The sequence below is a fragment of the Chelonoidis abingdonii genome, chromosome 11, assembly GCF_003597395.2.
Source record: "Chelonoidis abingdonii isolate Lonesome George chromosome 11, CheloAbing_2.0, whole genome shotgun sequence".
NCBI lineage: Eukaryota > Metazoa > Chordata > Testudines > Testudinidae > Chelonoidis > Chelonoidis abingdonii.
Window position 1 is genome coordinate 54,857,309 of NC_133779.1, and position 16,411 is coordinate 54,873,719.

A 16,411-nucleotide genomic window follows, 5' to 3' on the forward strand; every position below is an offset into this window, starting at 1 on the left:
AACAAGGAGCCGTGCTGGGCAGGGCCATGGTGCCCTGGGGGTGATGGACAGAAAGCGTGTGGACAGCCTATCGCCCCTTTACTTGGCCTGGCTCTATTATGGAGGATGGGGTTCCCTGTGGTCTGAGCCTCTCCTCCTTCCCCCTCAAAAGTTGCTGTCCTGGAGACCATCCCATAGCCAAAGTAGGCTGGAGGATCCTGTGGCTGGAGGCTTTGCCAGCAGCTGTGAGAGCTCTGGCCCCGGGGCCAGAACTGCAGCTATGGCTGTGCCAGACACACTGCATGGCTGCATGTGGCTGTCCGAGCCCTTTCCTCTCCCCGCCCTCCCCACTGGGAACAGCCTGTTCCTTCTTGGCTGGTTTCCTGTGTGCAGCTCTAATGAGTAACTGCCATTGATCGCGAGCCCCGCACCCTGCCAGACCTACCCCCTGCAGCTACAACTCTGCACCCAACCTGAAAATACTGGACTATCGTTTACACATTGATTCTGCTGCTGTCACCAGTAAGGATATAAATCAGGGCTGGACCCCCCGGTCCAGGCACTTGGGGACTGGCATTGCCTGGGAGCAAGTTTCAGGGCAGAGCAGTCCAAGACCTCCCACCTCTCTTCTTCGCTTTCCTGCCCCTCTGACGCTCCCCTCCAGGTTGCTCTGCAGGTGAAGAACATGGAGAAGCTGCAGTTTTGGCTCCTTGTCATCGCTGGCTTCGCAGGAGCCGTCGCTCAGACAGGTAGGGGTAGAGCTGGTTGTGCCAGGGGGCCAAGCCCTGGCTGAATCTGCAGAAGGATGGGGCTGGCAATTGGCTTCAGCAGGGTTTAAGATGGCCCTTGTTACTGCGATGCTGCTGCTGCTGCAAAAAGAAGCAAATGTTATTTTAGGTTGCATTACCAGAGGCACAGCATGCAAGTCACGGGTGGTGATAGCACCGCTCTACTCAGTGCTGGTGAGGCCTCAGCTGCAGTACTGTGTCCAGTTTTGGTCCCAAATGTATAGAAAGGATGTAGAGAAACTAGCAAGGATCCAGAGGTGAGCAACAAAGATGATCAAGGGGAGGGAATGCAGGCCATATGTGCACAGGCTAAAGGAACTGGGTATGTGTAGTTTGGAAAAGAGGAGATTAAGGGGGAGTGTGATAGCGGTCTTCAATTACTTGAAAGGCTGCCGTAAAAAAGATGGAGAAAAGTTGTTCTCTTTTGCCACATAGGGCAGGGCAAGAGGCAAAGGTTCAAACTACAGCACAGCAGATTTAGATGAAAAACTTCCTAACGGTAAGAACAGAAGGCCAATGGAACAGACACCTAGGGAGGTCATGGAAGCTTCTTCACTGGAGGTTTTCGAAAGGAGGTTGGAGGCATCTATCTTGGATGGCTTAGACACAACAAATCCTGCACCTTGGCAGGGGTTATACTAGATGACCCTGGCGGTCCCTTCTAACCCCCTGGGTCTATGAGTCTATGGAGGATCCTTCCAAACCCTCTTCCTGGCTTGCTTGTCAAGTGCATGGGGAGGGGACGAGCTGGGCTGAGTGCTGGGACCCTCACTCACTCAAGCCCCTCTGCTGCAGTGGGCCTGGATGCTGGGGGAAGCTGTGAGCTGTCTCTGCAGTGACAGAATTCCCAGGCTCTTGGTTCAGCAGCTCTTGGCACTGAGAGTTGCCCCCACACAGCAACTGCAGAGAAACAGAGGAGAGAAGAAAATGAGGGAGGGAGAAATAGGGTGACCAGATGTCCCGATTTTATAGGGACAGTCCCGATATTTGGGGCTTTTTTTATATGGGCTCCTATTATCCGCCACCCCCATCCTGATTTTTCACACTTGCTATCTGGTCACCCTAGGGAGAAAGGTGGTTGCGAGAGGACAGGGCTCCATGGGGCATCGGCCAAAGCACCCACCTCCCAGTGCTAAGTCTCATTGTCAGATCTACTGCACAGCCTGAGACAGAGGTGCCTGGGCAGAGCTGTGGATGGAGGGAGACCAGGGCTGGGATAGCAGAGGGCTGCGGGTCAGGACTGAAGGATGTATAGGGCCCTTTGCACAGCAAGAGCAGAGGCCTGAGGATTGTGGCTGGTGGCCATGGGCAGAGGTGAGCGCATGCGTGCGTGGGAAGTAGTGTGAATGTCCAGGGGTGGGAATATCAGTTTTTCTGCAGGCCAGGGCTGGGGGGCAGCTCAGACTGGAAGGGAAGCAGGTACCGAGATCAGGGTCCCATCTCGGCACAGCGTGAGAGGGAAGCTCACCCTCTGTCAGCCCAGCCTGTCCCTTGCCGGCCAGGACTGAGCCTCCTGTCTGAGAACCTGGCCCAGGTTCCAGCCAGCCTCAGCAGGCACAGGACCAACTCCTCAATTGGTGCCAATCAGCAGAGCTCTGGTGACATGACTCATTGTGCCTCCGTTAACACCAGCTGCAGCTTTGGCCCCACATGTATGAGAGGCTGAAATTTCCTGCGCCTGAGCGCCCAGGGGCACAAGCAGCCACTCTCCTACAGGAACGGAACAGCACCACCCCTCACAGGGCACGTTTCACCAGGGGATCTGCAGGCATCAAGCAGATGAGCAGGGATACACTCACAGATTGCCCTGTCCCCTGTCCCCGAGCAGGCAGCCACCGGGGGGTGGGACCCAGTGGCTGTTTGTGCACCCCTGGCCATAGCACGCCCCCCCAGCACCCTGCACTCCCTGCCCAAACTGCTCCCGCAGCCCCCCTTGGCTGAACTGCTCTCCCAGCAACCTGCACTCCCTGCCTGAACTGCCCCGCCAGCACTCTATACCCCCTGCCCACCCCCCCAGTACCCTGTACCCCCTGCCCGAATCATCCCCAGCACCCCCCAGTCAAAATGCACCCTGCACCTGAATCATCCCCTCAGCACCCCCAAATCTCCCCCACAGTACCCTCCATCCCCCTGCCCGAATCACCTCCTGGGGTCCACCCCATGCCCCAATCCCCCCCAGCTCTGTGCTGGGCTTGGTGGGGAGCGCTCTGCTCCTGAGTCACTAGCCCACTTCCTGCGGGGCTGGCAGGGCAGCCAGGACTCCTGCTTGCCCAGTCCTGGGGCAGTGATGGGGCAGGTCAGGGCAAGAGCCAGGCTGTGATGCTGGCACACAGCCCAGCCTCACTGGCTGCCTGTGTATCCCTGGCAGATCTACATGGCAAAGTGTTCGTGTTTCCTAAGGCGACTGCAACTGCCCACGTCATCCTGAAACCGAGGCTGGACAAGCTGCTGTGGAACATCAGCGTGTGTCTGAGATTTGGGTGTGACCTGACCCGAGCCTACAGCCTCTTCTCCTATGCCACCAAGGCCAAGGACAATGACTTCCTCCTCTTCAAACCCAAGCCCGGGTTGCTCAGTCTGTACGTCGGAGGCGAACTGGTCACCTTCACAGTCCCAGGAGGAACAGGCACAAGCACTGGGTGGATGCATGTCTGTGCCAGCTGGGAGTCCACCACTGGCATAGCCGAGCTCTGGGTGAACGGGAGCCCCTTACCCAGGAAGGGGCTGAAGAAAGGCTACTTTGTCAGCAACCAGGGTGTGCTTGTCCTGGGGCAAGAGCAGGACACCCCAGGGGGTAAATTCAACATAAATCAGTCGTTTGTCGGGGAAATCACAGATGTGTACATGTGGGACACTCTGCTCTCCCCAGATGAAGTTAGCCTTGTCATGAACAATAGGGTCCTGCCTCACGTCATCCTTGACTGGAGAGCCCTGAGCTATGAGACCAAAGATTATGTTGTCATCAAACCCAGCCTGCTCCCGGTATACTGAAGGCCCAGCGCTGCCTTGCTAGTGGGGCCGGAAAATGAGTGGGGGCGCAAAGCAAGGAATTGTCTGTATCATTGTGGTAATGTAATAGAGCTGTTCGGCCTGCGATGGGAAAGAGGCAGGTGTGCTCTGGAGATCTGCACATGGACCTGGGACTAGGGAGCTCCTCACGTCTATCTCCAGCTCTGACCCCAACTCCCATTGGGACTTTGGGGAACCACATGGGCCAGATTTGCAAGGGTGCTCACCCTATAACAGGACCAGCCACCTCCAAGCACCCCCTAGTGGCCAGGGATGGCTCTGTAGTGCCCTGTCTCAGTTTCCCCTCTTGGAACTAAATAGCTCCCCAAAAGCCTTTCATGAGGCCAATTACAAACAGCCCTTTTTGGGGTCTTATTTATGGCCATAAAATGCCAAAGGATTCAAAGAGCCCCCCCGCTTAGCCTATAAGCAGACCTCTCTACCTGCCTTGTCCAGTGCCCCATGGCTCCAAGAAGTCTGCAGGCAAAGCCCTTTGCTGCCCCCCCAGCCTCCCCATGTCCCTCAGGGTCCCTGCAGCATGCCCTCTGCAGCATCTTTGTGCCATTTCTGACTCGGATCAGCCCTCCTTCCCGAGGGGGCTGTTCGCTGCTGCAGCTCTGCCTGGCTCCCTGCCACTACCCACGGCCCCCTCGTCTCTAACCCCCTCTAACCAGGTTAGTCAGATGGCTCCTCTCCCCTGGAAATGGTCATGTCACAGGCTGTGACCATCTCCCTCGAGGGGCAGCCACCCTGAGGCACACATCTGTGTCGAGCTCTTGAGCACTCACCCTGCCCTCCAGTGAGATGCTGATGGCAGCACTTGCCTCCGGAGGAGTTGGGAGACAGGACCTGGGAAAAACTGCTTTGGGAACAGTGCCCAAGGGGCTCAGGCACCTGAGCCCCACTCAGTTCAATGAGAGTTTGTGCCCAGCCAGAGTCTGTGACGTGCTTGGAGCATGGCAATGCTGGGAGTGCCAGGGGTCTTCATGGTCACCATAAGCAGAGCCTGCCAGAGCAGACCAGCTCTGTGTGTCCAGCCTGATACGTTCTTGGGTTGGCTCAGTCACTGGAGACGTTTCCCAGCAGCGGCGGCTCCAGGCACCAGAGCAGCAAGCGCGTGCCTGGGGCGTCAAGCCACGGGGAGCCAAGAGGGCGGCAGTCAGGCTTCCTTCTGCGGTGTTTCTGCGGGAGCTCCACCAGTCCAGCAGTTTTGGCAGTAATTCGGCGGCGGGTATGCTGAAGGCGCGAGACCGGCAGACCTCCTGCAGAACTGCAGCCGAATCTGCGCGACCGGGGCAGACCTCCTGCAGAGGCTGCCTGACTGCTGTGTTTGGGGGCAAAAACATAGAGCCACACCTGTTTCCCAGCCTGTGTACATCAGTGTCTCCATTGCTGCTGGGTGGGCTGGGGGGCATGCCAAGTACTAGGCCCAAGGAGCCCCATGGTTATCCTCCTGCCTCTCCACTGGGATGCCTAGGGCTGAGTTTAGTGTTACTGTGGTCATCTGTGTTGTAAGAGACTGTGCCATTGTCCCAGGGGCCTGGCGCCCTGCCAGCCCCAGTAAATGACCCTTTCAGCTGAGCTGTGTGCGTGGCTATTGGTGACCTGCAGGGCCCAGAGACATGGTGCTGTGGTCAGACCTCTTCTAACACCTATTAGCACCCAGACTGGGAGAGAACAGGTGGGTGGGGGCTCGTGGCACCAGGTCTTGTGCAGGTGGCTAAAGGGGGGTCTGAACAGTTATCCAAGCTGTTTCTTTGGTTGCCTGGTGCCCGCTTTTCAACCAGAAAGTCCGGTTGAAAGGGAACCTGACAATGTCCGGTCAGATATACTGAGCGGACATTAAAAGGGCAGTTACTGCTGGGTGGGGAGAGGCACCGAGTTATTAAACCATGCTAGCCCCTACTCAACCAAGCCCACTTCCTACCTGCAGGTAGGCTCCTTGTCAGACTGCAGCAGCTCCTGCAGCCCCAGAGCAGAGGGAACCCAGCTGGTGTGGGGAGGGAGGTGGAGACGATCCACTGAGGGGAATAGGGGGAGAAAGGAGTGATTGACTGGGGTGGGGCCATGGGAGGAAGAGTCCTCCAGTAACAAGGAGACTGGGCCTCCTGATAAGAGATAGAGCAGGGGCGGAGCCTGAGGGGAAGAGATGGGGTAGGGGGCAGGGCCTTGGGGGTCTGGTTACCAGCGTTCCAAAAGATGGCAACCCTCCCTGTTTCGAAGAGCTACAGTGCATCGGTGTGCAGGAGAGACTGATTCCACAAAACATGCTGTCTGTGTCTACTCATCTTCACAGAACACAAAGAAAATGGAGAAACCACACGAGTACTCTTGAGTCAGCCTTACGTTGCACACGTGCGTGCACGCGCACACACACTAAGCTCAAGGCCTCCTATTCCCTCCAGGGGAAGGCAGGTATAAGCCGCTCCCCTTTCTCAAAGATGCTGAGTGACTGCACAGAACACATCAGGGACCAGACCCCAGTTCTAACCCTGAAGACTCCTGTCTCATCCCTGTGGTTACGCTGCCTTAGGCCACAGCTAGCTGAAAAATGGAATTTGTGTCCTGATAGGAATGGTGACATTCTGAAAGGTAATTTTGTCCCAAATCAGGAGGAAAATTTGCAAAACAAAATATTTTGATTTGGACCCATCAGAATGACCTTATCAGAATGTTTTATAGTGACACTGTCAAACCACTATAATGTAAGCAGGGTCTGAATGAGCTCTCCTCCGACATCTAGTGATGAGCTGTGGAGGAGGAGTTCAGAAGCTGATCTCATTTGCATGGGCACACCCACCCTGCATAGGTGCTCAGCGTGATGGGATTGCTTGCCCAAATGATCACTTTTGGCTGGTGTTGGATCCCCAGTCTCCTTGTTACTGGGGGTAGGGGTACTAAAGGGTTGTTATCCTTGTTGTGTGCATCAAGGGCAGCAGAACTGTGCTTGGCATGGTGTGACTGAGGGTCTCACCCTCAACTAATAGCACTTGCTGGGCAGGGGACATGGGTTCCAAAGACCAATAGTAGCAGTGACCATGAGCAAGTTTATTTGGTGAGAGAGTTGATCTGATTTCTTCTTCCTCCTCTTCCTCCCTTTTACCACTGTGTAATAAAAAGTAATTTACACTCAGTTGAAAGTTTTGTTGCATGCTGGAGTGTTGAAATCAGTAAGGACTGAATAGGGACAGTGTTTCTGGTGTAAGAGGCTGTACCAGCAGTGAGGTTCCTATAATAACAATTAGAATCACTGAGAGCTGTGTTAAGTGGGGGGACTTGAAGGCATCCTGGCAGGTGGAAAATCTGCTTGTATGATGCTTAGTGGAGAGGTGTATCAATCAGCAGGCAAGGCAGCTGCTGGAGAGGACTGGAGTTGAGCACCACAGAGCAGTGTGGTGATCTGCCAGCAGAGGGGCTGGTGAAGAGATGTGGAGCACCGACTGGCCAGCAGGGTGGCTGCCGAAGAGGAGCAGAGGGCTGATCGGTAGGTAGGGCAGCCGGCAAAGAGGAGTGGCGAGCAAGTGCCTGGGCATCAGAGTGAGTAGGGTGCCAGGGTGGGCAGTGAACTCTGCAGATGCATCTCTGAACTCTGGGTCTGCACTGACCAAGGACAGCAACTGTAAGTGGGGTGCAGAGGAGGAGCGGGCATGTTAAAGGGACTTTTGGCTGCAGGACTTAAGAACCTGAGGGGAGAAGCTGTGACTGGTTGGATCACAGAAACTCCCTTGGGAGCTGCCACCCAATGTGCCAAGACAGCTTCTACCCCTGCTTTCCCTGCCAGCTCAGGACTCCAGCACCCTGTCTTGCTGAGCAAGACACATCCATCTGCTCCAGCAAAGACCCAGGATCTGAACCATGTGCCCCACCGCTGCAGACTTAGCTGAAAGCAGCTTACAAAGTGTTCCTGTCTTTAACACTCAGATACCCAACTCCCAGTGGGGTCCAAACCCCATATAAATCTGTTTTACCCTGTATAAAGCCTGTACGGGGTAAATTCATAAATTGTTTGCCCTTTGTAACCCTGATAGAGATATGCACAGCTGTTTGCTCCCCCAGGTATTAATACATACTCTGGGTTAATTAATAAGTAAAAAGTGATTTTATTAAATGCAGAAAGTAGGATTTAAGTGGTTCCAAGTTGTAACACAGAACGAAGTAAGTCACCAAGCAAAATAAAATAAAATGAGCAAATCTATGTCTAATTAAACTGAATACAGATAATCTCACCTTCAGAGATGCTTCAGTAAGTTTTTTCCTCAGACTGGACACCTTCCAGGCCTGGGCACAATTCTCTCCCCTGGTACAGCTCTCGTTCCAGCTCAGGTGGTAGCTAGGAGATTCTTCATGATGGCTCCTTCCATCTTTGTTCTGTTCCACCCCTTTATATATCTGTTGCATAAGGCAGGAATCCTTTGTCCCTCTGGATTTCCCCCCCCCCCCCCACTGGAAAAGCACCAGGTTAAAGATGGATTCCAGTTCACGTGACATGATCACACGTCACTGTAAGACCCCAAGCCATTCCCCCCAGCCTGACTCACAGGAAGGCTGGCCTGCAAACAGAGCCATCCAGTCAATTGTCCTGGTTGATGGGAGCCATTAAGATTCCAAACCACCATTAATGGCCCACAATTTGCATAATTACAATAGGCCTTCAGAGTTATATTTCTAGTTTCAGATACAAGAGTGAAACATTTATAGAAATAGGATGACCACACTCAGTAGATTATAAGCTTTGTAATGATACCTTACAAGAGACCTTTTGCACGAAGCATATTCCAGTTACATTATTTTCACTCATTAGCATATTTTTATAAAATCATATCGACTGCAACATCACAAAGGACAGTGCCCAACTTACTTGGGGGGTGGGTGTTATGCTCATGGTTTATGTTTATGAACCCCAGTTGTGGTGTTTTCCCAAATTAATGCTGAGTTACTTCCCTCTGTGAGGGTTTGTGCCTCTGGTTACAGAGTAGTGCGGCCTAATAGTCAGAGTTCATAGAATCATCCCTGGTCGTAGGGCAATACGGCCTAGGGGCCAGAGTCCATAGGGTCACCCTGGGTTGCAGGGCAGTACGGCCTAATGGCTGGAGTCTCTCCCACTCCACCAGGTACCAGCCAATGGCCCTAACCATGGCATAGGGCCCTGTCACTGGCTCAGCAGGGGTGCTACCAAAACATGCTGAGGCTTACCAGGGGCAAGGTACCCATCCATCACCCCCACTCCCCCGCCCCCAGGTTGCTTCCTACTGGCTTGAGAGTTGAGGTCTCCCAGGATTCCCTAGGTTCGCTTTGGGCCTCCGGGTCAGTCACCTCCTCAGGTTCCTCCCACCACAGGGCTTCGAGCTGGCCTGTAGAGGCTTAAGTCCCCAGCCTCTTCACAGGCAGTGGCAGGTCCTTCCCCTCCGCCGCCAGCCTAGACTGAGCTGAGCTCCCTCCTTTTATATTCCTGGAGCACTTGGAGCATGCCCAGTACAGAGGTGGCGGCACTTCCGCCGTCAGTGCTACTGGTCTGACGCTGCTGGGGCTAGTGCGGGGCGGTGCTGCCCCGTCACACCGTCCTTTTATTCAAAGTTTCTTTGTGACTCTCAGAGTCTGTGCTTGCGAGAGGGGAAGCATTGCCTCTTAGATGTGCCCAGGGGGTGGTGTGTAATAGTCCTAGATCACTGGGTGGGGGCTTGAGCCAGTTTTGTGTTGAATTGTTGAAAAGGACCCCCTAGATACTGAACCCAGCCCTTGTTGCTGCCAGTGCTGACTGGCAGAAGGGTTATAGTAATATAATATCAAAATAATGAATAATCTATTAATAATAATGTGACGAGTTAGGTCACAGAACCTCCCTTGGGAACTGCCAACTGGTGTGCCAAGACTACTTCTGCCCCGCTTTCCCTGCCAGCCTGGGACTCCAGCACCCTGTGTTGTTGAGCCAGACACACCAGTCTGCTCCAGCACAGACACAGGATCTGAACCACGTGCCCCATTGCTGCAGACTTAGCTGAAAGCAGCTTACAGAAGTGTTCCTGTCTTTAGCACTCAGATGCCCAACTCCCAGTGGGGTCCAAACCCCAAATAAATCCATTTTACTCTGTATAAAGCTTATACATATTAAACTCATATACGTTTTGCTCTCTATAACACTGATAGAGAGATATGCACAGCTGTTTGCCCCCCCAGGTATTAATACATACTTTGGGTTAATTAATAAGTAAAAAGTGATTTTATTAAATACAGAAAGTAGGATTTAAGTGGTTCCAAGAAGTAAAAGACAGAACAAAGTGAATTACTAAGTAAAATAAAATAGAACTCACGAGTCTATGTCTAAGAAAACTGAATACAGATAAAACCTCACCAGTTACAGTAAGCTTTCTTTTACAGACTAGTCTCCTTCTAGTCTGGGCCCAGCAATCACACCTGTAGTTATTGTCCTTTGTTCCAGTCTCTTTCAGGTATGCTCGGGGGTGGAGAGGCTCTCTCTTTAGCCAGCTGAAGACCAAATGGAGGGGTCTCCCAGGGGTTTAGGTAGACTTTCTTTTCTGGGTGGAGACCCCCCCCTCCCCTATGCAAAGTCCAGCTCCAAGATGGAGTTTTGGAGTCACATGGGCAAGTCACATGTCCATGCATGACTCAATTTTTACAGGCAGCAGCCCCTGCTTACCTGCTGCCTTGAACATCCTCATGTAGACTTCTTATGTGGATTGGAGCCTCCCAAAATCCATTGTGTCTTAAGTGCTTCTTGACGGGGCACTTAATTTGCACATTCCTTTCTCAAGAAGCTGACCAAATGCTTTACAAAGGCTACTTAAAAGTCAAGCCAGTGCCCAGCCAATATTCATAACTTCAAATACAACGATACATGCATACAAATCAGATTAATAGATTCAGTAGATCATAACGTTTACAGAGAGATGTTACATGATATATGTAGCATAAAACATATTGCAGTTAGATTATATATACAATCATAAGCATATTTCTGTACAGCCTTGTGGGGTACACTGTCCCAAATACAATACAATACAAAAGTAATTTGAAATGAAAAAGTCAAACTGAGTTAAACTATTTCATGTTGATTTTTAATCTTTCTAGAACTGTTTCCCTCAAATGTTTTGTTGAAATTGACATGTTCCCACCAAACTCGACAATTTCGACTAAGCAGCCCTTTCTGATGGAAAACTGATCAACGAGTTTTCCTTTTGGCATGAATATGCCAGATCTCTCTTTGGCTGTCCTGCCTCTAGCACCTGATCTACCCACTTCCAGAGCAGGGAAGTGAACCCAGGGGTTATCATGTGCTTCTGCTGTCTAGCCAGAGGAGAAAGTGGGCCAGTATTGGCCAGTACGGCCTATTGGTAAGAAGTGCCTGCCGGTACCGGCCCATACATAGCCCATGATAAAGTGCTGCCATGGCAGTGCTTTAATGTCACTGACCCTTTTACGCCCCACCTCCAGTGCCGCTGCTGACCGAGCGAGTAGTGGGGCAAAAGGGGCAGCTGCCCTGGGGCCCGGCAATTTAAAAAGGCCCGGGACTCTCAGCCGCCACTGCTAAAGTGGCACCGACTGGAGCCACAGGCCCTTTAAATCACCATCTGAGCCCTGGGCGGCATGGGACGGGCAACGTGGAAGGGCTGGCTGGGGGAGGCTGACCCCAGCCTCACCCCCTCTACCCAAGACCTCACCCCTTCCCGGGGCCCAGAGCCGGGCCCCCATACTGGTAAGTATTTTATCTTACTTTCACCCCTGTGTCTAGCCAAGAATGTGTCACCCACTGCCGAAGCTCATGGTGTGTGGATCTGAAAGTCCTGTGTTCAAACCCTGCTGCGGACCCACAGGTTTGTAGTTACAGATCCCTGCGGAGGAGTGGGAATGAGGAATCCTGGAATGGAGGGAGGAGAGGATAGAGAGGTCCACACAGATCCCAGTGTGAGGAATCATGGTGGGGGAGAGGGGAATAGGGGCACATAGAGCCCCTGGCATGGGGGGAAGGTGAGACTGGGGAGGCACACAGAGCCCCTGGAATGGGGGGAAGGTGAGAATGGGGGGGATACACAGAGCCCCTGGAATGGGGGGAAGGGGAATGAGGGGGCACACAGAGACCCTGACATGGAGGGAAGTGGGGGGTGGGATGCAATTAATGCTGGTGGCAGGGGAAGCAGGCAGGGTGGGGGAAGAGAAGTGACACCGCTTCTGGCAGGGGAAGGAGATTGGGGGACCCTGATATGGGAGGAGGGGCTGGGGGCCACACAGAGCCCCTGGAACGAGGGAGCTGCACAGAGTACCTGCGATAGAGGGGGCTGGGAAGGTAGCACTTGGGGAGATGGAGGGATGCCAGGAGCCCTGGGCTGTGCAATGAGCTTGGCCAATACAAATTAAGGAGTGTGTGGCCCCTAGTATTTCAGGTGGTTCACAGAGGGTCCACAGGCAATTTCTGGCAGAGCAAGGCTAGAATCCAAATTTGTCCTGGAGTGGAGTCACTGCAAATCCCAAACCAAACCTGTTTCCCAGCCCAGGCAGTGCAGAGGGAAGGTGCTGTCTCTCCCACAGCACAACCCACCACTGCCCCACTGCACTCTCCAGGGGAGCCCCAGACCATCATATTCCTTCTTGGGGTGGTGGTGATGGGGAACTTTTCCCTCAACTGAGAATTGTAGGAGATCCACAGAGGCAGAGCTAGCCTCTTTTGTTGTATTAATGCACCAGAGATACAGCAGCGAGGCAGCATGTTGTGCCTAGGGTGCCTCTGAGCTGCCCGCCACAAGCACAGCGGGAAGCGAATTTGCTTAGCTACATTAACATGGTCAGAGTCTCTGGAGGGATCCTGGTCTTTCCAATTCTACAATTGCTTTCACCTTCCATGGATCCAGCTGAGCTGCTCTGTCTCTGAGCACATTTCTCCAGAGCCAGTTGCATGCAGCCAGGCCTGGCATTCGTGCCTGTACAGTCTGAGGTTCTTTCTGTCTCACTGCTGATTCTCTGTTCTGAATGGAGTGGTGTGGGGTCACTGTGACAGGGCGCACCCAGCCTTGTGGGCCTGCTGGAGGCCCTGTGTTCTACTACTCCCTCCCTCACCTCCCCCTGAAGGAGCAGCAGATGGGGGTCCTCCAGACCTGCCGAGACAGACTTCCTGGAAGCAGCCAATCAGAGCTCAGCCGGCTCAGATAAAAGGAGGGGCAGGGCCTCACCAGCTCAGTAGGTGGGCTGGGCTGACTTTGTCTCAGGTCTGGTCCCTGGCTCAGCAGGGTGGAGTCATAGGGGACAAGGCACGGCTTGGTGGGTCAGTCAGTTCCTGACTGGGACAAAAGAGGCTGCATGGGGAGAGGCTAGGCTGGATGGGTAGGCCTGTCTATCCCCACCTGGGGCCATAGGGGGAAGGATGGAGCTGGCGTGTGTGGGTGGGGTAGGGAGCTCCACTGCCACCACAAGAGATCGATGGGATGTATTTCCTGGTCCTGGGAGCGAGAGGGCCTGAGAGTCACGGTGGGTGGTGAAGGGCCAGGTGGGAAGACACCCAGGGAAGCAGCAGGAACTGATTGAAGGAAGAGTCCATGTCTGCTCTTTATAGTGTCCCTGGGTTGGACCTGGAGCCATGAGTGGCCTGCGTCCCCCCACCCCTCCACACACACATCTCAGCCACTGGCAAAGTGGCCTGAGCCCTGAGAAGAAGGCAACACTACTTTAGAAGCCCAAGTAGAGGGCTAGATTTAAAGGGCCCAGGGACTGGGCTGAAGATCTTGGTGGAGGGAGACAGTTTGGTGAACTCTTTGCTACCCCAGACAAGGTCCATGACAAGTGTGTGACTTGGCTGGAGGGCTGAGCCACTGAAGATCTGCCTATCAATGTCATCAGCCCAACAGGGGGCGCCAGCAGTGGGGGAAAAGATTGCAGCACCACTCCCAGCCTCTTGGAGGCACTCAGGAGGAGAGTGCCCCCATCACAGTCATTTGGACTCATAACCACATTGCTCTGCAAACATACAATTGGAACAAGCAGAGAGCAGAATCCGAAAGGTTTTGTCAATGGATTTTGTTTGGACTGGAATAGCCATAGTTTGAGATTCCCAAGGCCAGGATAAGCTTAGTGATTGCCAGGGAAGTGCATTAGCAGATCTGTATCAAGAAGGACCAGAAACCATCTCTGACTGGACCTTGGGATGGGATGGTGATGACTGGCCACACCCCTTTTGGACATTTCTTTGGGGAGCCCTTTGCCAAAGGTTACAAACACCAGAATTCAACTCACCTATGGCTTGTGCAAGCCATTAGCCTCTAGACTTTGGGGAGCTTCTCCTCTACACCCAGTCCACAGGTACGCACCCTAGGAACCAGGGAGACCATAGCAAGGGTCCAGAGACGACCTCAGACCTTCAGCTCAGAACTCCTGGGGCCTCAGCAACTTCTAGGATGCCAGTTTGAGAATACTGCTGCTCCCTTCCCTGATGTTTCATTTCAGCCCATCCCACAGTCTCTGTTTGCTTCTGTCTGTCCAATCAGTGCCAAGCTCAGTCAGCTTTGCAACTGGTCCAGTCTATTAGCTCACAGCTGTAGCTGGACTGGTGTGAACAGCTTTGTCCCGGCACGAGGGGATCAGGCCATGCCAGTCAGAAGTTGTCTCAAAGATGTAGCCAACGATTTTAATTTATTGTAATTTTATTTTGTGATGTTATAATTAACATTTTATGTCATAGATAATCATATATTAAATAGGGTTAAAGTGTAAGATTATAGAAGTATAAGATTGATCAGTATTTAGAGGGAGCCATTTATTAGATATGGTAAGAAAGGCTAAAGTGCAAGACCTGTAGGCTGAGGCTTGCAGAACTTTAGCTTCTCTATTTTAGGCCTTGGAGCTAAGGAATGCTGACATGAGTAAGTAACTGAAGAATAACCCAGTGCCCTAAGACTGTGGGAAAAGAGATAACAAATGGTGATATTGCAAAAAGTAGGTGGAAGATTAATTTTAAATCATAAAAATGCTGTAGAGGCACATCTGTCTCCAACATGTGTCTTAACCACACAGTACAGGGTGTGTGTCAATGCTAATGAGAATAAAGAGAACCTACACAACCTATGAAAGTTGGGGTCCCATGTATTTCTGGCGGACACAGACCACTATGGAAAAAGAGAGGTGATACTTTCATGGACATATGCAGAATGTGGGTATAGACAGAATCACTTTATGAAAAGGGGGTGCCTGGGAAAATGGACCTTCCCTCGACTGATGATCAATCCATGAGAGAGCCATCAGACTCTAACAGAATCTAGGAGGAGGTGAGTATGTCTGTAGTTATAATTGGTGCATGGATATATTTAGGCATTATATATGCTGGGACATTCATATCTTTGTTGGTAACTTTAATAAAGTTGATAAAAGATAGCGGAGCTTGTTCTTGTGATTGTCTGTGTTACTTGCCTATGGTTTCATGTGTTTCCATGAGCTCTAGATCTAAAACAAGCAGAGATAACTCAACTGAACTTGAGACTGTAGCTGCCAAAGCCAAACCCTCGATGATGTAATATAATATCACTAAAATTCACTTTAAATAAAAGCAAAGGCTACAAAGCAGTGCATGGAAGATAAGGCGACTGACCTGTCCCTGGATTGTACCCAAACTGCAACATGGCATCCAGAGCCAACCATGTTTCTGTTCTGTCACGCTTCCTCCTGTGAACCTTTGTCAGGTACCTCCCAAGGCAGCATTAAGCATAACCACCATTGACAGCACCAGGATTCTAGGTGTAACTGGCTCCACAAAGGGAATTTGGTCACCAAGGGACTTGAATTGACACCAGATTAAGGGATTTTATATAAATCATTTCTGGCCCAGGTGATGATCTATTTCAAACAAAGCATGCCATGTAAGGTATAATATGAAAGGTCATGATCTTCTGAAACCCGTTGTTCTGTTCAAATATGTACATCGTTATTGTGTATGAAGTTATGAGATTTTGCTGTATGATTGTTACTGGAATATGTTGTAAGTTTGACGGTCTCTACTGCTAGGTGGTGATCCATTGCCAGGAGGTTGTTAAGCGACCATTAATCAACAGGGGAGTTGTAAACAAGGGATTTACAATTCTGTAAGAGAAGCACCACACAGTGGAGGATTGCTCAACCCTGTGAGTCAGCAAAGCCCAGCAGGACATGTCTGGCCTAGTGTTTTCCAGGAACATGGACTGAGGATATAATATAGAGGACAGTGGCATCATACTTTGACCTTTCTCCTTCCCCACCTATGTGGGAAGCATCAAGAACACTGAGAAGACAAAGACTTGAACTGAGGAGACTGGTTCCAGGCTTAAAGGGAAAATCTGTGTATTTAAGAGTATAACCTACCTGCCACATCCAGTGGGGTGAGAGAACTGCTTGATCTAAACACTGCCTAGTCCAGGAGTTGGCAACCTTTCAGAAGTGGTGTGCCGAGTCTTCATTTATTCACTCTGATTTAAGGTTTCGCATGCCAGTCATACATTTTACCGTTTTTAGAAGGTCTCTTTCTATAAGTCTGTAATATATAACTAAACTATTTTTGTATGTAAAGTAAATAAGGTTTTAAAAATGTTCAAGAAGCTTCATTTAATATTAAATAAAAATGCAGAGCCCCCAGACCGGTGGCCAGGACCCTGGCAGTGTGAGTGCCA

At 51.7% G+C, this 16,411-nt stretch overlaps 1 protein-coding gene across 1 annotated transcript; it reads left to right on the plus strand.

Moving 5' to 3' along the window:
• The first annotated feature begins 657 nt into the window (after nucleotides 1–657).
• On the plus strand, nucleotides 658–3,758 carry LOC116824283 (serum amyloid P-component-like). The gene is made up of 2 exons (XM_032779484.2): nucleotides 658–728; nucleotides 3,136–3,758. The coding sequence occupies exons 1-2, from the start codon at nucleotides 665–667 to the stop codon at nucleotides 3,756–3,758; spliced, it is 687 nt and encodes a 228-aa protein (XP_032635375.1). The 5' UTR covers nucleotides 658–664.
• Nucleotides 3,759–16,411: the final 12,653 nt, after the last annotated feature.